General features: G+C 44.1%; 1 protein-coding gene across 3 annotated transcripts in view; it reads right to left on the bottom strand.

Annotated features, from left to right (window-relative positions):
- Positions 1-19,689, bottom strand: part of acaca (acetyl-CoA carboxylase alpha) — a 28,494-nt gene extending 8,805 nt beyond the window's left edge. The window contains exons 1-43 of one of the 3 annotated variants that reach the window (XM_084029201.1): positions 19,431-19,689; positions 17,596-17,728; positions 17,265-17,403; positions 16,971-17,080; positions 16,799-16,880; positions 16,612-16,710; positions 16,414-16,520; positions 16,204-16,314; positions 15,821-16,030; positions 15,543-15,713; positions 14,362-14,523; positions 14,039-14,202; positions 13,785-13,935; positions 13,545-13,648; positions 13,215-13,442; positions 12,935-13,085; positions 12,689-12,823; positions 11,998-12,144; positions 11,727-11,915; positions 11,224-11,324; positions 10,887-10,975; positions 10,552-10,676; positions 10,354-10,467; positions 9,494-9,607; positions 9,320-9,409; positions 9,091-9,209; positions 7,770-7,793; positions 7,164-7,313; positions 6,633-6,776; positions 6,447-6,549; positions 6,257-6,364; positions 6,090-6,146; positions 5,769-5,813; positions 4,819-4,860; positions 4,039-4,254; positions 3,751-3,906; positions 3,392-3,616; positions 2,597-2,752; positions 2,325-2,471; positions 1,645-1,914; positions 1,264-1,361; positions 966-1,086; positions 719-829 (exon numbers count right to left, since the gene is read on the bottom strand). In XM_084029201.1, the coding sequence (XP_083885327.1) occupies positions 719-829; positions 966-1,086; positions 1,264-1,361; positions 1,645-1,914; positions 2,325-2,471; positions 2,597-2,752; positions 3,392-3,616; positions 3,751-3,906; positions 4,039-4,254; positions 4,819-4,860; positions 5,769-5,813; positions 6,090-6,146; positions 6,257-6,364; positions 6,447-6,549; positions 6,633-6,776; positions 7,164-7,313; positions 7,770-7,793; positions 9,091-9,209; positions 9,320-9,409; positions 9,494-9,607; positions 10,354-10,467; positions 10,552-10,676; positions 10,887-10,975; positions 11,224-11,324; positions 11,727-11,915; positions 11,998-12,144; positions 12,689-12,823; positions 12,935-13,085; positions 13,215-13,442; positions 13,545-13,648; positions 13,785-13,935; positions 14,039-14,202; positions 14,362-14,523; positions 15,543-15,713; positions 15,821-16,030; positions 16,204-16,314; positions 16,414-16,520; positions 16,612-16,710; positions 16,799-16,880; positions 16,971-17,080; positions 17,265-17,403; positions 17,596-17,728; positions 19,431-19,660 (5,748 nt within the window). In that variant the 5' untranslated portion in view covers positions 19,661-19,689. The remainder of the gene's footprint in view (positions 1-718; positions 830-965; positions 1,087-1,263; positions 1,362-1,644; positions 1,915-2,324; positions 2,472-2,596; positions 2,753-3,391; positions 3,617-3,750; positions 3,907-4,038; positions 4,255-4,818; positions 4,861-5,768; positions 5,814-6,089; positions 6,147-6,256; positions 6,365-6,446; positions 6,550-6,632; positions 6,777-7,163; positions 7,314-7,769; positions 7,794-9,090; positions 9,210-9,319; positions 9,410-9,493; positions 9,608-10,353; positions 10,468-10,551; positions 10,677-10,886; positions 10,976-11,223; positions 11,325-11,726; positions 11,916-11,997; positions 12,145-12,688; positions 12,824-12,934; positions 13,086-13,214; positions 13,443-13,544; positions 13,649-13,784; positions 13,936-14,038; positions 14,203-14,361; positions 14,524-15,542; positions 15,714-15,820; positions 16,031-16,203; positions 16,315-16,413; positions 16,521-16,611; positions 16,711-16,798; positions 16,881-16,970; positions 17,081-17,264; positions 17,404-17,595; positions 17,729-19,430) is intronic. The other 2 variants (XM_084029202.1, XM_084029203.1) reach the window with 2 other exon arrangements.
- Between the last annotated feature and the right edge of the window lie 1,613 nt (positions 19,690-21,302).

Below are 21,302 nucleotides of genomic sequence, written 5' to 3'. Positions count from 1 at the left end.
CACTGACAAGCACAGAGAATGGAAAGCAAGACAAGAGGAGGTAGTGAAGCGTGACACACACATACACACACACACACACACACACACACACACACACAAATCAACTGGATGCAGAAAACAATCTCCCTCAGCAAAACTTTTCCTTTTGATTAAAAACAAATGATATGGGTGTCCTGCACCGCAGCCTCCGGCATGTCACTCTATTTCTATGCAAATACAACTTCATGGTTCACTTTCAATTATTCCACTATGAGTGGCAGGCAGGCCGGTGGCTGGGATCGGAGAGGGAATCCTAGTAGAACGAGGCAGGAGGAGGCCTGATCGCCCAGTTGGAACAGCACCAAAGAAAATGTGTTTTCTTTGATATATAAACACACATTTACCGTCGTTTTAACATTTCCGAATCTACAGTTTCCGTTAATCTATTCTAAAAAGAGAATAACGCACACCTACACAGCTCCCGTCCCGATCAGTTTGCTCATCCTCACATATAAGCTGAAAAACTTAACTGACAAATAATGAGTTTTTATAATTAATTCCTCATTAAAATGTAGATGCATCAATTGTGTGAATTTAGAGAGTCATTTGGTGCTCATTCAGTGTTACAGTGCACACAATCACACGAGAGCATAATGTTTTCAATTTAAAACGCTCGGAGGAGGGGGAACAAATCTTTGTCTTGTAGTGAAATATGCATTTACATTGTCGATTATTTTACCTTGTTGAGTGCTCCAGCTCCGGTCAGGATAATGTGGGAGTTGTCCACTTGAATGGTTCTCTGTCCCAGCCTCACCAGATAGGCCCCGATCCCTATGGCTCTGCATGTGACCTTTAGGTCAAGACAATCACGTTAAGGCTTGGGCGCTCTTTGTACAGAGCAAGTCTTTGTTCTTGAAGGATCGCACAAGTGCACGGCTAAGGAGGAGGCCACATGTATGCATGTGTTTGTTGTGAACAAGTCTTACCAGGTTCATCGTGATGATCTCCTCATAAGCCAGAGAGGATTCTCCAGCAATCATTCCAGACCCTTTCAGATTCTCCACACCCAGCCCTTCATCTTTTCCAATGATGTCGGTGATCTTGTACCTGCATGGCAACACAAATATTCTCTCAAGGCCAGAGGTGACCCGCAAATAGCTTTTCCTTCCACCGTCACCTCGGTTGTTGTCTCATGGGCTTTAAACCGTGAATTGGCTGATACCAAAGCATCCCGCAGATTAATATCATCACGTCCAAATTTAAGTACTAATAAAAAGTATGTACCTGGATTCTCCCTCGTCCTCCACATGTTCACAATGCACAGAGTTCAGGGCGGACACTTTCTTGTAATCCTGAGGTGTGAGGTAGAGATACTTGAAACCCTGCGGGGGAATACAGCAATGACTGCTTAGTTATGAAAGACAATGATGCAGATGCAAAACACACAAGAAACATTCATCTTTTGAAAAAAAACAAAAAAACAAGCTAGAACAGATACCACACTAAACTGACAAAGTAATGACATCCATTATTACGAGTGAAATTAGACATTTACTCACTGTAAAATGAGGATATTTGGTGAACACAATTTAAAACAGTTGCACACTATTTTGTAATGGAATCCCACGAATACAACGTTAGGTGACTGAGACTTTGCTGGCTGACCTTATAAGGATCAGCTGGATCTTGCCAGGCCACGTGGAACATGTGTCGGATTTCCTCCGCCAGCCCGATGCGGGCGCCGCTGTTGGCTGCGATGTAGATTCGGGGGATGCCGCTCTCTCGGGCCATCTCTGAGGCCCGCAAGAACAACACGTCCTCCTGGGGCCCGAATGAGCCGATCTTGTGTGTGATGTCGTTACTTATGACGATGATCTCACGTCCCGCTGGATACTCTGGTGTACGCAGGGTCATCCGCCACGCCACCATGCCAATCTGTATAGACAGGGCAGAGGCACGTTAAGAGTAGATATCTAGATAATTATAAATGATGTACAATACATTTACTGTAAATACTATATATATATATATATATATATATATTATAATTTAATGAAATTAATTTGATTCAGACTGTGGCATTTTCTCCTTGGGATAAATATAATTATTAAACATAGGTATTATCTCTTAATGCACTTTAAATGGCACATTGCCATACAACAATAAAGTATGTAGAAAGCACTCAAGAAAACAGCCAAAGGAACACAGAGACACCTAGAGAGTGAAAGGGAAATTGCACATTTTGAAAGAAGAGGGGGATGGACACAGAAAAAGGTTGTGTCAAAGCAAACTATTCATTTTTTTTTCTCTCGTCTGTATTCATGTATCAACCTAAGAAGACTGACCTCGTTGCCCCCTGGCAGTCTGTTCATCTGCACCAGCTGACCTTGGGCATCAAGAACCAGCTCTGTGAAGGTGAGCAACTCAGAAGGAAGAGGGCATTTGGGTAAATGGGCAAAGGCCTGGAAAGAGTGCCATAACTTTTTCAGAGCCTGGGAAAAGAAAAGAAATGGTCAGAATTAAGTTATTCTAGAAACATCGTTAAGCCAATCAGTATTTCAAAGCATAACCAAAGTACAATGTTCAATTTGTGAGTTATTGATTTTTCGTATCGCACCTGTCTGAACATTTCTGGAAAGTCGTAGACGTAGGTGGTGCCCAGCGTCTGTGCCTGGAAGCGTTTGGACTGCAGCAGGTCCTTGGTCACATAGGGGGTGTTGATGAGCATGCCGTGCAGCGGGCCCTGCTTGTCTCCGTATGCTTGGAACATGATCTGAATAACGAGGAACCGAGAGTCACTTCACAGATACACTGACCTCTTCTACCAACAAAATTCATGATTCACCTGTGACTTAATACTGCAAGTGTTTGATGCAGGCACTTCCAATCACAGATGATTTACTGAATGAGACCCACAACACCTTTAAAAAAAGCTCAGCATGTCTTTGTTTGCCAAAAGCATAATACACACATTATCATGCGACTAGACTTATTCTAAACTCAAGTTCAATCATTTTCTGAATGATGGCAGCAAATGCAGATTTTTTTTTCTTTCTCAAATGTGGTTTAGAATCTTAAAATTGAAACTCGACAACTCTCCCATTCACTATTATGGATGGTTGATGGACAGATGGCTTGATGAAGTGCGACTTACCTGATCAGCTGTGAGGGAAAAGGAGATTACTAAAAGAACCACGCTTAGAGCCCCTGCACCACACAGGATCTTTACTCCAACACTACAAAATCTTAAAGCCCGAATTTGTATTTTTTACTGTATAAAAAGGTCAAACCCCATCTTAAACTTCCCAAGAGAGGCTGGTAAATTTAATTCTGGGAGCGGAGGTTTGAGCCCTTCGCCAGCGACTCTACAATAAGCAGAAGAGATGAGATGGAAGATGTATGAGTGCCCCACCTGTCGGTCTTTGGGCCCCACCTGTCCCGTTCGGGAGTCAGTGACCTCCTTGTACAGGCTGATGTCGAGGTAGTAGCCTGATTCATTGGTGAGGAAGAGGCGGATGGGGATTTGCTTTCCTGTCGGAGTCAGGCGGATGTTTATTTTCAATTCAGCCTGCAGGACACGCAGCTTCCACAGGCGGCTGCCGTAACGCATCACCATGGAGCGCACAGACTCCTCAATCTGAAGTTTGCAGAGGAAGCAAAATCATCAATAACCCTGGTAGCTGCGGTCTGACTGCAGAGGTGTGTGTGTGTGAGAGAGTGTGTGTGTGTGTGTGTGTGTGTGTGTGTGTGTGTGAGATAGGTTTCACAAACCTTTGATGGGTCCATGATGACTGTGGGGACAAAATTGAGGAAGATATGGTTGCAGTCGGTTCGTACAGTCGTGTTGTTGAAAGCCACCTCCAGCTCATCCATGGCTTCCAGCAGCAGCCGCTCTGCCTCATTGTGAAGGTATTCAAAAGAGGCCTCCTAGTGTTGAAGCAGAAGAAAGAAACTGTCAACGGGGGCATGGTTGATTAATGTGTAAAATCAAACAAAATGGCATCAAGTGATTTGTTTAAAAAAAAAAGGAGAACAAAGGTTGTTCTTCCGTTGTCTCACCTTTGTGACGAGATCAGAGTGGCGGATGATGGCTCGCACAAAGAAGCGGTAGTCCGTAACCTCTGTGCCCACCTCCACACGGGCGGCACCCAGGTACAAGTGCATCTTGTGGTTGGCACATGGGATGGCGGTGAGGGCAAAATTGCGCATGCGGTTGAGCTCCAACTGGAAAGCTAGCGCCGGCTCCAGATGACGATAGATCCGGTCCTCCTCAAACTATTGAGCAACGGACACAATCGCAAAGTGAACCAACGTTTTAAAAGACTTTCCTGAGTAACTTTTTCTTTACAAGTTTCCCTGCCATCATCTCCTCCATTAACAGAAGTGGTTCAAATTGGCAATTTTCAGGAGCATCGAGTTGATGTTAGAGTAAAAAGATGCCTGTGAGCCACACACTGTATTAAGTAAATGAAATTATGGGCAATCTCCATCACAGAAAGCTGCTAATGGGTGTCATTTCTCTTAAATGGGAGACATAATTAAAGAGTTCATTACTTTAATGAGTTTTGGTGGTGTCATTGTAGTGAAACTATCAGGGGTAACAGAGAGGAAGAGCCATCGCTGATTGTGATGGAGTGAAATCAGTGCCAGGGGGGAGCAAAGTTGTTTCCTATCACCACAATATGGTTTGGAATGGTCTCCCAGCAAAAAGAATCTGAAATATGTGGGTTCATTTCCAGTGACACAATAATCTGATATATCCTTTCATCTCTTCAGCCATTTCAACATGAACAAAACACCAATTTGGCTGTTCAGACGATATTTAACCCGTTGACCTACCTTGTCTCTGGCACGGAATGTGAAAAATTTGGGGAATTCTCTCTGTGTAGAAGATAGTGAGACAGAGATAGAAGAACACAAATAAGGTCACACACAAAACAAAATATAGCAACAGTCAGAACGGTAATGAATAAAACATTTCCTTTTCTCAGTCAAGTGTCCCACTTGTCACCAGCCTCCACAATAACACTGCAATAGTTCACACACTGGGACCTACAAAGCCATAATTTGACTCTGATTACACACCATATTCACCTTATAAATACAGTGAAACAAGGGAAAAAAAAACAGATACATTTAGGATGAGCATGCAGAATGGTGGACTACTGAAAGACGCCTCCGTGAAACAAGGGCCACATAATGGCGGTGACGTGATTGAGCATGATTAGCTCTCGTCGGTGCCGTTAAAAGAAAAATCAAAGCTTATTGTCAAAAATCTACTCCTGTTTTAAATTCCCTTCATTAGCATCCAAATGCTAGTGGGTGTTCTGTTGGTCCGATCTGGGAGAGGAAATGCAGCCCTGAGTGCTACAGCACAATAGACAGAGTGTATCACAAAACCGCTGTGATTGGGGGTTCAATTCCTACTCTGCTATCCATGCGAGAAATGTGTGCTCACATTACCGCAAGGCACTTGCAATTGACATTTCATGGTGACAAAAATCTATTCAATGAGTTCATGGTTCTGGGGGTTTAATGACATCTACAAACGGCAGCTCCAAAAACATACCGTGGCTAACCCAAACATTTATTGATTCAGCACAACAGTGGGTTAGGTTTCCTTTAAAAGCTTCCTCTTGTAATCTGGGATTAGCAGAACCCCTCTGGATTCTCTACAGTATTCTAAAAACACACATGTAGCAACTGGCTGTCCGGATATTTCATTGTCCTATAAACCAAATCAAAGAGTCACCCATCATGACCCATTCCCTTTGTCTTCCTCTACTTACATGAAACCTTTGGTCCACCTCACAGTTGACTTGCTTCCTGAAATCCTGTCATCATAAATGCAGCAAAAAGCAAGGCATGCAGAAAGAGATACAGAGAAACAGGAAAATAAGCTCGATTTCAAATGCAAATTATGACCACATAATATCAATCCATACAAACAGAGTAATAAAGTATTAGTAATTACAAAAAAAGGAGATGCAGAACAATTCATTTGGAAAATTGGGAGACGTGCTACTCAGAACTGCAGAATTGCCGACATGCAGGGCAGCGGATTGTGGAGACGGGTTGTCTATTTAGTATATATGGATTAGGACCCTCACCTTCTGGGCCACGAGGAAAGTCAGCCTACGGATGCCATGTTCAAACAGCATGGCTTTCTGGAATGGGGAAAAGGCTCAAATGTCAGAATGATAAGCTCTTTATGAGCCACCTTTAATAAAAATCTACTCTTCACTCCTAAAATCAAGAGAAAGGAAAGCGCTCCCACCTTCGAGTGAGTAAACTCTCGGAATAGTGCTGCCAGGCCGTCGTCATCGATGTCGCTGTCCGTCTTGATAGCCACATTCAGAATATGGATAGGCTCGTCCTGGATGCTCTGGATGACAAAGCAATCACACAGTTCATTGTAAGGAGTTCCTACAGGTCAACGGCAGGCCTGTGACTCTCAGGTTCCTCACCTTGTTGTCCTCTTCACCATACAGGACAGGATTGCCTCCCTCTGGGAAGGTTGGACTTGGCGGAGGAGAGTCGGAGAAGCAGCTGAGCACGTCGTTTATGTTCCTTTAGGAGAAAAAAAACAGCAATTAATCACACTTGAAACATCATTTTCTTAGGAAGAGTTAAGAACTACAAGATGGACTGACCTGGTGAACTCCTGGAAGGAGCGGAAAGCCACCATGGCTCCCATGCGCTGACACGGTGGTGTGAAGGATGTGTCGAGCAGAACGTCACTGACGCTGGCGACATGCAACATGCCGTAGTGGTTGAGGTTGGAGGAGAATGACATCCTGGGGAGAAATTACAGTGAGAATCTGCCACACCGCTACAATGACTCCGTGAAGGTGTTCCCCATCCACCTATAAGAACCTCACAACAGTTTTGATCCCCCGGTTTTTTGGCAATTTGAATGCTGGGATACAATTATGTGTTGATTGTACGGGACTCTTTAGTATTAAAACTGAATGAGGTTCAAATTATAAAAAAAGCAAGTAAGAACAAAATGACACCGTTGCATATGAACACAGACCACGTGTTAGTCAAATTAAAACAAAGGACACCACCAGAAAGACCCTTTAAATATTCACGTTTCAGTTTGTTGGGTGTTAGTCCTTAAATTCCAAAAAGCTGTCCCAGAAGTGACACCCACTTAAAGTAAGAGGTTTTATAAGTCAAACCTGTCCACAGATTCTGAATCGGAGGCATTTTTCTTTTCAGCGTTATCGTCCTTAGATTTATTATCTTGCGCTGTAAGGTCCCAGGGTTTAGTTTCCTTTAATCTAGAGTCCGCAGCTTTTACAATATCCAGGATGGGAGCAGACAGTCTCCTAGCAGGACAGTCACAGTCACAGGTTTCAGTTCAGGAGATCTGCACTGGTGTACAATATTTCCCCCAAAATGTCATTTGACTTATCTCACACCACCTCACATCCTGAATGATTTTGAATCTCCACAGTATTGATGCACATACATGAAATATCTCTCACAAAGACACAAACCCACACAGACTGAGGAAATGTTCGACACGGAGGCCGATTGCTGTCGGCCATGCTGTTTTCAGTGAGATTAAGAAACGCTGTTTCTCAATCAGACTAAATTCCAGTTGCGCAATCGGTTTCAAGTGGGGGACATTTTTTTTATTTTAGCACGGAACAGTTGCATAACGAACCTATCTGTTGACTTCATTATTAAATTAATTGAAATATGAATTACTGCATTGACCATGCAGCTAGCTAGTCTACAGTCACCATTAGTCTACGCAATGAAAATAATGTGTACAATACCTGTTTAGAGTGGGGATGTTCCCTCTGCAATCAAACAACATTGATTACTGATCGGTTAGTGGCAGGCATCAGGAGAGGAAGGAGACAGTCAAGGTGCAGCAGTGTGTGTGTGTGTGTGTGTGTGTGTGTGTGTGTGTGTGTGTGTGTGTGTGTGTGTGTGTGAGAGATGGATTTACTTTTGCACTGATCAATATCTAAATGAGTGCAATTCATGTAAAAACTGGAGAATCAAGTCAATTAAAAGTGGATTCCGAGCCGTAAACACACATTTCACTTCCTGACTGCTCCCTTTAAAACATGCATGAAGTCCTGGGGTTCACCCCGAACAAAGACCGATTTCTCTGTCTTCATTTCACATGCCCATGCTGTCTTTAGTTCAATGATGAGCCGTAAAGGTTAGTTCAGACACAAACAAAATCATAAGCATGCAATCAAATGTGTGGATGATGGCGTTGGAGGGATTTCTGACCTGCAAAGCGATGGCGAGCAAATACACGAGAACATGCACACACTCACACAGAGACGAACTGGACACAACCACACAGGTAGGATGCAGACATGCAACAGAAATGCCACAGTGCTTTGTCTGGTACAAGCTTTTTTCTTTTTAAATGCCTATACAAAACAAATCCCATATTTCTCAATGGTTTCTCTGGGATACTAGAGTTTTTAAATGGCTTCTGGGATTCTCAAGATTTACATGGCATAAGAACACCCCAATTTGTTTCCCAGGACTTAAAAGGAAGGGCCACTGACACGAGACTCTTGACGTTGGAAGCTTTGTTGCTCACACACTTTTCACAAAACCAAGAAAAGTATTTTCAGTCCTGCAAAATACCTTCTTTTGCACATGAGGAGCATTTACATGGAGAACAACGATGAACAATGACGCATAGCTGGGAGGGAGGGGAGGAACCGTGGCACCATGGAAGACGCAAGATCGTGAGGTAAACACGTAACTGTTGCAGTGATTTCAAGATTTATCAATATTTCTCTTATAATAATAATCAGAATCATAATAGGCATTGGAGTGATATGTTTTGTGTAACCACAGCACACCTCCACCTAAGTTACAAACACCTGGACAACCGAATAACACAGTGGTCTAAGGGGCAAATACAGAGGGAGCCAGCAAATGATGCTGATTCTTAAGAAGGCGGTGAGTAGGCATCACTGCCAGTGACACTGACACCGATGTAAGATTCAATACCCCTGTAATAAATATTGATCCCTGTCCATAGTGCCGTTTAAGGTGGGGGCAGCAGCAGGGAAAGGTGATGCGCAGCATGTGAGTGTTGCAGGCATTTTATGTGCGTAATACCTGTTGGGGTGCGAGGTGGGAAGCATGAACTGGAACTCTACTATACAGGTGTTGTCCCTCAGTTGTCGATGCTGAACGCTGTTGAGCTCGTACGCAATGTATGCTCTTCGAACGTACACCTGCGTTTATCAGAGGCACAGAAAATATGAATCATTATTATGAATCGCCTGCATTTTGAGCAGTCAGTAAAATGAAGCAAAAGGCAAATTGAGTTTGTTGTTCCTCTCACCTCAAGGGCAGCCATCCTGACTACCTGATTACTGTGGTAGAAGAAGTTGGGCAGGACATCGAAGATGGACGTTTCTGAAAGGATCAGTTTCTAGGAAAACAAAAGACAATAATAAGTCAACTTTCAACACTTTGTCCATATTCAGTGCTTTCAATGAAACCAACTCTTGCCTACCTGCAGGTTCTCGATGCAGAATTGGTGTCCATACATATCGATGGCAGAGAGGAAGATGGACTCCACCTGGTTGTGTCGCAGCTCATAAGAGGGGAGGTGGGAAGCTATCAACACCTGGGGAAAGAAGATGAATGGAATATTGTTGACTCATTGACTTAATAATATTCAATTATCAGTTATAGCACACTTTTCTCTTCACGGTTTGCAAAGGTTTCCATCTATATTTGTTCCAGCTTTGAAATGTTTATGAGCATTAAGAATCATTTTATTCTAATTTTCTTTGTTTGGTTTGAACAGGAGTAGATAGTGACATCTAGTAAGTAAACTATGACAGCCTCCCTGCAGACGCCTCAGTGAAACAAATCAAGTCTATGAAAGCCAGTGAGCCTTTCAGCAAGTGCAGACCAGATTTTACTGCATGTGTTGTACCCCAATGATGTTCAACACTCCTCGGTCTTAATGTCCCTTTAAGGAGGGAGGCACGACGTGTGTCATTAATTATCATCTGTGGATTCTGCTCCTCAGCTCAATAAGGTGGTGGATTCAGTCCGTTTCACTCTCTCTCTCTCTCCCTGGGATTAGGGTTTGGTGTTTTGGTGAGGTTTCTTCTTGGGTTTATTTCCTTTTCCACACTCATTTCAACACGACTGATGTGTTGTTACCAATGTTTCGTGTTAGCAAACAGGGAAAATACATGTGCATGTGAATCCATCTTATGGAGCTCATGACAGTATATTCACATGAAAATCCTACAGCCTTAAACACCTTCAGAAGAAGTCTTTGATTGTCAGTTTTTGACTTAAAGCAGGTACAATTTCATATCAAAATAAATTTGTCAGAAGAATTAATTCACAATTCACCTGCCGGGCTCGCAGTGCCACCTTAGCGTTGGTGGTCTTGCTGAGCTGGGTGAGCTCAGTCAGGATGGCCATCAGTTCATCCGTCAGCGTGGGATCAGGGCCACACAGCTGGTCCTAAACACAGCAGAGGAAAACATAACATCACATCACTCGCTAGTTATCTCCAAACGTACGTCGGACTCAAGGACGAACACTTACAATCAGCATAGTAACCAGCAGGTTCTTCTTGAGGACTTGAGCGTGGGAGAAGATGTAGTTGAGCACATTGGCCATGTCGCCTTTGTTTTCCTCACGCAGTGCAAACACACATTTGTCATAGTGTCCTGTTGACATGGCAACATGTAAGAGCTTTGCTAAATACAGCACAGGGGAACTGCACACATTGTTAGAGAGCTCCACCAGGTGGACAGAATGAGTAAGTACAATTCTTCTGAGAAACTTGATGGACGGCAAAGCTAAAACCACATAGCTCACGTGGGATCATGCCATCACATTAAACCCTTAAAACCCAATCAACAAGTGCGGTCCCTCACCAATCTGAAACTGGATCTCTACTTTCAGGTACTGCCTGAGCAAGTCCATCACCACCGCCTTCATGTGACCCCTGATGCCGCTGCGATACCTGTTGGAGACAAACAGTCTGGTCAACCAAAAAGAAGAATGCAGCATTGTACTAGCTGGCAACAGGAGATATAGTGACTGAGACAACATCTAACACACAGCAAATTCATCTCAGTGTTACAAATAACATCAGGTCATGCAGCAAATTACAGGACAAGCCTTCCAAACTTGTGCCAGGAATGTTGTTCCGGATCGATTATGTTCAACAAGCTGGTCTGTGAAATCTGCCAGAGAGAGTACCACACTCACTTCTGCACCAGTTGGACGATGCTTTGTGTGTTCATGAAGAAGACTTCTCTCTCCGACTTCTTGTTAAGAGTAGCAGCATGGCTGTCCAGGATGTTTGCAATCTGGATAGATAAATATGAAATATGAAACAGCAGTGGAGACACAGTGGAGACAGTGGCACTGATAACCCCTCAGTTAGCTTGCTACCACTACATCCAGAGTGGGCTCCTAACTAGGTGTGAAATCTCCAATAAAAACTAGAGATTAATCATTAATCATTAGAAGTGTGATAACATCCTTTCACTACTACTCGCATGAGTGCACTGGCCTTTCTTTGCTCTTTATAAACGATGCATGAATATATGAAAGTCTACAAAATGTTTTATGAAATATAATAACCGTTTGTCACTTGATCTAATGTAGCAGCTCTAATTACTCTGTACGCTGGGAGGGTTACCATGGAAATCAAACATTATTATTAATGGCTTATTAAATAGCGTAGTTGCCACGTGTTGGTAGCACACCTGCTGGCTGGGAAACTGGCAGAGCACAGAGGTGATGTTGCTTGCGTACTGAGCCATCTCCTTCTTGATGGACTTCTCCACAGCAGGGGGGATGCGGCCTGACACGCTGGTCATGATGTCTTGAAGTTCCAACAGTGGCAAAGAGGGATCGCGCATGTTTTTCATCAACCTTTCCACCCACTCTTTCAACTAGGACAGACACGAGAGGCATAGATTTTAGAGGAACTGCTTACAGCTGGATGTGCACCCAGGTGTGTGTGTGAATTCTTACCTTCACACTGAAGAAAGGCTCGGGAAGACAGTAGCCATTCATTATGTGAACAAGATGATCCAGTGTGTTGTGGAAGACTCTGTGCAGCTTCTCCCCTCTCAGAGCTACTGCCTGGATAGCAGGTAGGGGCCCTGTGTGCAGCTCGGCCTACAAGACAAAACACAAATACGCATCATACACATGTCACGACACTGCTTTATACACAAGCGTTGCCATGGTGTAGTCATTATGAAAAAAGATAAACAAGCTACTCTGTCCAAATGGAAGTTGAAGAACACAATATCCTGAGTAGTGTTTGTCCAAGAAAGTAGTTTAGACTTCTTGCTTCTCCACAGTTAAGTTTACCTCCCGATCTTTTGACATTTTCTTGGTTCAGATGTTTATGCAGACGCCCGGTTGCTTGAGATAACTGAGCCTTCAACCTTGTTGGTTATTTCCTGCCTCATTTATGTTTTGACTTCATAAAATGACACGTCATAAACAAAAATGCACACAGCCAAATAACTAATAGATAGTCTAACAGCCAATCCCCCTCTGAAGGAGTTTTTGACATCAACAGCGCTTCTGTATTATGAATCCACACTGACTATGTGTTTAGTGAAGCATAATCTATATATAGCAGGCATATGGGAAATCATACCTGTCACAGAGTGTATGATTGTGTAGACTGCATTAGTCAGATGTACAGTACCTGTTGCACTCTGCTTGGGTCATCCAGTTGCAGCTTGGCAATGACACAGCCAGGCTCCAGCGCTGCTCCGCCCCTTTTCACATAGTGAATACAACCGGACTCTGCAGCTGTCAGAGTCATGACCATCTTCATCACCTGGAATTTATTATTTGAGCACAAACTTAATTTTTACAACTGAAACAAAACTGAGGTGAAACTTTTTCCATTGTTCTTGCAGCAAACACACCAGGTTTTAACATACTGCACCTCTATTTCAGCATAGCACTGGCCAGAAAACACATGCCCTCCATCCTCGACTGTGTACTGGATGATTTTTCCTGCTGAAGGAGATCGCAGCAGCGAAGGATCATTCTCCTTTTCAAAAACACAGGTCTTGTTCCCAATGGTGATGCGGTACCTGTAGGAGGAGAAAGAATATGATTATTTGTCTTAATAAAGAACCAGAATAAGTAAAATAATTTCTGTAAATGTGTGAACTGAATTGAGATATTAGATATCTAGGCAATGAAGCATTGTTTCCCCTTACCTGTCCACCTCTTCCTTTATGTAGGTAGTGTAGCTGCTTCCATCATAAGACAGCAAAATGCCTCCGTCACTGAGCCGATGGACGTCCACCTCAGCAGAGGATTGGTTCATGATGACCACGTAGGAGTTGGGCGACTGGCGTGTGACTGTCAGGACATACTTGGTCCCTTCATAGATCAGCTCCACGTCCACAGTGTTGAGTAATGTGTGTGCTGGCAGCACCTGGCCCCTAGTCAGAGGAGAGAGCGTCTCATGTTCGCTATTCTATTTGTTTCTCTTCTACTAGTATCCACTGCTGGAATTGGATGAATGCAACACGCCATATTCATACCTTTCCAGAGAATGCAGAAAGTTGGACACACTGTTCCTGAGATTGACATCTGCCACGTGAAGAGCGCCGCTCACGATCCCCAACATTGTATCGGGACGCTCCGCCTGCACGCAACACACACTTTACTTCTTAGCCGGGACGACTGAACATTTAAGCTTTAACTTAGACAGCCCTGATAAACAAACATATATTGTGTCATTCTAGATTTCCAGTGGCCACAGCCCAAATATTCCAACATACCTGCATCTTTTCTGAGATGAGCCTGTCCAGCCAGCCTGTGTCGATCGTGTTGTGCTGAAAGCTTTCAGTCTCCAGCAGCTTAATGAGGTATTCTACTGTGGTCCTGAAGTCTCCTCTGATGGACAACTCCTTCAGAGCCACCACCATGTTGCTAGAAAAAGATTAAGAAAACATAGCCACATATGTCAATAATAGAAACCTCCTGTTAAATAACTCCCATGGTAAATATTTTAAATAATTCTGCGTGTACTCACGAGATGGCTTCTTCCCGATTCTCTCCCCAAGAGAAACAGTGTCCAAACTGGGAGTCGGCGAACTCGTGCAGCCCTCCGGCCGCCGCAACGCTAAAGTAGCCCCACACATTCTTATTGCTGCGGAAATTCAACTCTTGCACTGTTCCGGAGCTTGGCTTGAAACCCTGAAGTCACACCACATGTCATGTCATAAACTGAATTAAAAAAACACAGCTAATTTGACAGAGACAATAAGGTCACATTTAGAAGTAATAACATTGCCTTTAATTTATGGTGCAACAGATTTAAAATTATGTTATGTCCCGGGAGAGAGTGAGGCTTACCTCATCTGGGTTTTCACTGGTGATGCGTGCTGCGATGACATGGCCCCGCGGGGAGGGGGCGGTCGACAGGCCCTCAAAGTCGATAGGAGAGTCTCCCCAGGGCTGGACGCCATAGAGCATCCTGATGTCTTTGATCCTTTGAAGAGGAATACCCATAGCAATCTGAAAGAAGAAAGGGATATAGCATAACCCACGTCTATGCAGGGGAAGTGACATAAAATAACATGGAAACTGGTTAAGCCCCTGAACAAACAGCATAAACAACATATTTAGCGTTGATAACGCGTGGTGAGCCGGAAATGACACCGTGGCAGCTTGTACAACATCGAGCACAAAAGCAGTTATGCACCACTGCATTTTAAATGTTTTGCTTTTATCAGTGAACTGTTTGTGACAGTTATGTCTGAAGAGCCCTGAGCGCTCTGGGCGCCAAGTTACAAACACTCAGTGGTGCGTGACTTGTAGTCGATAATGTCCATGAATATGAGATACGAGTTTAAAGTTTATTTTGGTTTATGGTGCCACCACAATCACGCTTTGACTCGTTGCTTCATCACAGGATATTATTTTTGTATGCCCTCTGGCATTTCAGGGATCAACGCAACTAACAGCACGTTGAGTATATAGGCCTTTGTGTGTGTTTGCTCATAGCTGTGGAGCCTCAAAAGCACACTGTGATTGGATTTGCTTTGAAGGAACCACAAGTGTTTCCCCGACATGCTAATCTGACAGTTGTCACCTTCATGTGTTTGTAGACGTCTGATTAAAAGCATCTTTCTGACTGACAGGGAGTCCTGTTGTTGCCTGGAATAAAAGAAGCTCATCCTTTGTGCCAGAGAGAGTGTGACACTCCCACAGTAACATCCAATCAGCTTGGCAACAAAGCTTTCCAGCAACACTGCCCTTCAGCTTGACTGCCACTGACCTATTTACACACAACCCTAAACACTGCTGAACAGACCACGTGACCCAGTGCTGCTGCAACCACTGGATCTGCTACACAGTTTCTGCGTCTTGCCTCATTTTTTTTTGCAGGCCGTTGCCATGGAGACAGGGGGCCTGTCTAGCGGCGAGCGGTGAAGCGTGCTAACTTTGTCTGCTACAGGACAGTGAGTCCCAGACTGCATGTGATGAAATGTGTGCTCTTTGTAACGCTAACGCCGTGTCTGGGCGGGACTGACCTGCAGTTGTGCAGCAGGCAGGTTGACGTCAGCCACCATCTCAGTACAGGGGTGTTCCACCTGCAGACGAGGGTTGAGCTCCAGGAAGTAGAAGCTCCCATCCTGGCTGTAGAGGTACTCCACTGTACCTGCGCTGACGTACCCCACCATCTTAGCCAGCTTCACTGCACACTGAGGAAGAGAGAACAACTCCAATCAGATACATTTTTCAAAAATGTCTTAATTCATCTGAATGTATGTAGCAGGTCTTAGATATTCAAACACAAGCTGGGTTGTACCCTTTCCATATCCTCGAACACATCAGAAGTGGCGATGGTCGCAGGAGCCTCCTCTATAATTTTCTGGTGCCGTCTCTGTACGGAACAATCTCTACCAAACAGGGAAATGGCATTTCCATATTGGTCAGCCAGGATCTGGACCTCTAGATGGCGGGCGTGCTTGGCTAGCTGCATGACGAAAACAGGTGATCCTGGAACTTCTGCCTGGACCTGGAGAACCAAAGAGAAAGGTTATCCATGCAGTCAACAAATTCTAAATGTCCGATGCCTTTTCCCCTGTTTGGTGCAGCAACATTTTCCCATTTGGTTCTCTAATGAAACATTCAAACTGTGTTCTCTAAGTGGTTACGTCCTGTGTGAAATTTCAAAAAGTTTCCATGTACCTGTCTGAAGAGGTTAGGGAAATCATCAGCAGAGTTGACTTTACGGATGCCTTTTCCTCCACCTCCCTCTGAGGCTTTCACCATGACAGGGTAGCCGACCTTCTCTGAAGCCTGGCAACGGAAACATGCACATGCAAGTAAGCACAGTATACTTAAGCACTTGCAACGGTTGTTTTGTTACGATGAATCAACAGTTGTATGAATGCTTACCTTCATGCCATCCTCCACATCCTGGATGCAGCCAAGCTCATACACGTCAGAGGGAACATTGATTATTTTCTTCCTTTGGTCGTACTCTGTCCAATCTACTGTGAGGCCTGTGAAGACACACAGATATCATATTCACCATAATAATAAAGAAACCTTACCAAAAGACTATCTTTGGACATGACAGAAACTGTGACCTACCTGAGCCGCTCCAGGGCAGTGTTGGGATGCCAGCTGTCTGAGCCACGATAGACGAGGCGATCTTGTCTCCTAGAGACCACATAGCCTGACTTGGAGGACCTGAGGGAGTAATCCAGCTTTAGAAAAGGAGTAAACTGATAATGTGATGGTAAGTTAAAGGCTCAAAGTGATAGACAGATGATCTTACCCATGAAAGCAATGCCATTCTTGTGAAGCAGCTCTGGAAGTTTGGGGTTCTCTGAGGCATGACCCCATCCAGCCCACACTGCCTGTAAGGACCGAGAGAACAACAACAGGTATTAAATCAATGATACAAGGATTAATTACAGTGGGGGACTGTATGAAGCGTGTGGTCGTACCTGAACAGGTATGCGTTTAGCAATGTCCAGAATGAGCTCAACATTGGCATAGTTGTTGTTATTAGTCCCTCCCGGCACAGGCACGTAATGATCTGCCATTTTGATGTACTCTGTGAAAGAAAACCATAGAAAACCCACATATCATTGTCCTGCAGTCACATCAACATTCCTAAATCAGCTCTTTGTGCAGTGCATCCAAACGCCTTAGCCTAGTCTGGTCACATCGCTGGCACCACAGTGGGTGCTTTTACTCAGGTGTTTTATGTTTTCAGAGATACCATGCTTAAAGCTCACCTGCATTGGCCTTCAGGTCTTCTGGCGTCACCATGACAACGAAGCGGATTGCCCGTTCATTGCGAAACATCTCGTAGGCCCAGCGGCGAATGGAACGCATGCATTTGACTGCTGCGATGCCATTGTTGGCGATAAGCACCTGCAGAAGCAAACCAATGTTAATTTGCACAGTTACATCCGTGTCAAAATGCATAATGCCTTGACGTTGTAAGTAATTCCACTTCATGGCTGTGTGTTGCAAACACACAATCAGTTCCCTTTTAGAATTCTTCACCAGTTTGTTTTTATCACTAATGACGTCATACATATTGTGCCGATTAAAAATCTTCACCTTCTCGATAACCTTGTTGCCACCGAAGCGGGTGACAAATTCGGCAGGAGAAGCCACAGTGAAGTCCCTCTGGAGATCAATGCGTCGGCGATCTCTGCCTTGCTTCACCAGGTGCAGCCCTGACATGCTTGGCCTGTTTCAAGAAGTATAGAGAGTGAACCGGGTATTAGGCAGCTAAAATAACAAGCAGATAATTCATAAGTCATTTAAGTGACAAGACAAGAATTTAATAATTACATTGCTGGAAGCAGAGTTGTTTCCCACAGGAGCTGTGCTTTATAAACTGGTTGTATACAACCAGTGTATGTTTACAGCCAAGAAGATAAAAGACAGACATCACGTCATATTGATAAGAGGTTGACTGGTCTACTGAGCAGAGGATTTTACTACCATCTGATGTTACACTTTATTGCTTGTGAGTGACTCACAGGTTAATTCATCAGTCAACGTGAAAGTGAACCTGAAAATGTAAAAGCATGACCGAAATTATTTTAGAAAGTGTTAAAAGGGCAAAAGTAAATGGTCAACAATAATATGTTACATTATAACCACTGACAGAGCAGAAACTATCGTGCATAACAGGAGAGGACACTCAGGTTTACATGCTTGGGCAACTGGGTGCAGCACTCTTCAATCCTCAATCTCCACCCCAAAGGGGGCCATAGGGGGGAGTTGGCATTACAGGAGGAGGGACATGACCAACAGCTGGAGGGTGTGGCTGCAACAGCGCCCGAGGCACATCTGTCTGGCTGCCTTATGAGCCCTGATACTGCATAATTGCATCACCGTAGGGGTAAATGACAAGAGGTAGATGACCCGTCCCTGAATGAAGGGCCTGCTTATAATCCAGCTGTGGACCTGCTAGAGTTTGTTCCGTCATCGGAGGGAGACAACTAGGGGGAGGCGGCAGACACCCCCATCCAGTATTTCCAGTTTGAAAAACTACCATCCCACCTACTTTCAGTTAAGCCCACTTCTCTCACCCTCTTTGAAAAACAAAAACCAACTGCACAAACCAATGATCACCACGTCTCGAACACCGTCGATAATGTTATTCCAAAATTGCAATAGCACAAATATTTTGTCAACAGGTGAAAAAAACAGCCATCTGTGTGGCTGACTGCAAAAATGTATATAAATCTGTTTTTACCCCACTGGAAAGGAAAATGCATGTTATTATGGTCAAAGATATTCCGTACACTAGCATGTGTATCTCGCAAACCCACATCTTCTGAGAGACTTTAGAGGAAATGTTATTTACAAGCACCCAGTCTGTAGGTGTGACAGTGAAGTGTGGTTTAGGCATCCCAGTGAAAGACCCGAGGCTGGCACAGAACAAAGTTCTGTCAGTACTGAAAAGCTCCTTCTGGACCGTTGGTTTGAATTTCTGTGTGTGAACATTTTTCCTACATTCTCAAACAAACAAACTGAAGTCTATGCCTGCTTTCCAAGGCTACCAAGACCCGACACAAAGAAACCCTTTAGCAGTGCGCAGCTAGTGAAACTACATTTTTTCACACTCAGGAGTGGGTTGTCTAAGCAGAGTGTCATTTTGGACTACAGACAAGCCACTAGTCACTAAGAACACATTTGATTCAAGGCTGCTCAGAAGAACAAAAGTAAATAATCCAAAAATACATGGTTTGAAACAGGAACTGCTTATCCTAGATCAATTCTTAAACATGGCCCTCGATACAAATTGGTCTGCATGCCTTAGAAAAGAAACACTTGAGCCATACCATAACAACACATATTACTAATATCGTAATCCTGATATTCAGCAAAAGAAATGTAAATGAAGAGACTAGAGGCGAATGAGACGGATGCATTCTAACCTGAGATTCTGAGCGGAGCCATCGATGTGGTCGAATCCCATTTCAAAGGTGCTGCTTGAGCTGTCAGAGGATGGTGACAAGGAGCGAGACTCCCTCTCCTCCAGCTGCAGGTCGGGCTTCCCTTGGATTTCATCCTCCGAGTTCTCCTCCGACACGGACCCCACAATGAAGTGGGAGTGCAAAGACGCAACGCTGGGGTTCTTCTTGGCAGCACTGTCCCGCTGTGCCATGGCTGGGCGAAGCGCACAGGCTGCAAATACTGGAAAGGGACACAACGGTGGCAGTGACGGTCATAAAGGAGTCCAAATACCAGGGTACAGTGTGACACAAGATGGCACGTGATGCTGTTTGCCATATTGCAAAAGTGGGTTACATAAACTTAATTATCTTGATAATGCAACTGCTGTTGCAACACTTGGACTCCCACTGGGTGCATCAGTACACTGTGTCTGCAAAGGTGTCATGAACAAACATGCTGAAACAGCAGTCTAGCAGAATCTAATTAAATATGTATTTAATGGCACAAGAAGCATTTTTTCATGAAAAAGAAAAAGTTGGCTATGTGAAAATCATATATTCAAACACTTGATCCTGTATGTGAGAAACACAAAAACACATTGAGCCAATGTGATGGTCCGGTCAACTGTATAACTGCAAGCTGCATTAAATTGATTTCATATTCTTAGTAAAACAGACTCACAGTATCCTCTCTCTAGTAAAGGACTCCTCCTTCACTTCCTCGTTCGCTAGCTACGTTACCAAGGACGTCATACATCACCCGATGGAAACTATAAGATGTCATCTTGCTGCCATGGTGCTGTGCAAAGAAAAAACTAAAATGCTATGTCCCCCCCCCCCCCCCCTGCCCGAACAAGTTGAAGGAGCACTGTAGACTACTATGGCACGCCTTACCTATCGAGAGCTGTTTGCGGGACCAGAAAAACAAGCCGAGCACCGCAGCCAGACACAGAGCTATGGAGAGTCCGGCGACCATAACAGAACGATACCGAGAACTGCGTTCAACAGACCGACACGTCGCACTCGAACCACATTATGTCAAGTCAACGTTAGCTGGCGGACTGCTTTCTCGCTAGCAAAGGTTAGCTTTAACGTTAACTACCGTGCAGTAACGTTACCTGTCAAGTCACTTCCTAACTCGCCGATAAGCCGAGGCGCACATGCTAATAACGTAACAGTGAGGTGCTAGCTAGTTTGCGGCAGAGGCTAATACAATTATCCAGTGGAGCCACTAATACAGTGCTGCTGACTGTGTCAGCACCGCAGCGTAGTCGAACCAACGTAACCAACGATAATCTGAGATAAACATCTCGGCTGGCAACTCACCGGTGGAGATGCACCGAAAAGTAATCCTGAAAAGAAAGCGGAGTACCAAGAGATGTATGGATTACTTCCGTCTATTACACATCTCTGTTTTCCAGTGATGATGAAAAAATCACATCATGACGAGGGAACAGACGCTTTAACAGCAGAGAGTGGGGTGATGTGATGATGCGCCAGCAGGTTACTCCTGGACGTTGACCTCTGACAGCAACTTCCGCTATAGAAATAGAAGAGGTAGAACAGATTTCACACAGTAGACTCAATTTCAATTTTACCAGGCACTTTCATTGCATATATTGCCAGTTGTTGTTGGTGTTGTTATTTTGTTTATCTCTAGGATAATATAGTTTGTTTGTTCTTTAAATATTTCAGTCAAGTTTTTTCAAATCTACTGTGACAATAAGACTTTCCTTAACTGATTTCTCATTTAAAATGGTAGTTTTGAACTAATGGCCCTCATGTTAACTGGCATATCCAGGGCACAGGTCACGCCTCCACAATTAAGAATTAATTACATTAATCAGCCAAATC

This window comes from Eutrigla gurnardus (genome assembly GCF_963514095.1).
Source record: "Eutrigla gurnardus genome assembly, chromosome: 15".
Classification (NCBI taxonomy): Eukaryota; Metazoa; Chordata; class Actinopteri; order Perciformes; family Triglidae; genus Eutrigla; species Eutrigla gurnardus.
Note: the sequence above shows the minus strand (reverse complement) of the source record. Positions and strands in the feature narration are given on the sequence as shown.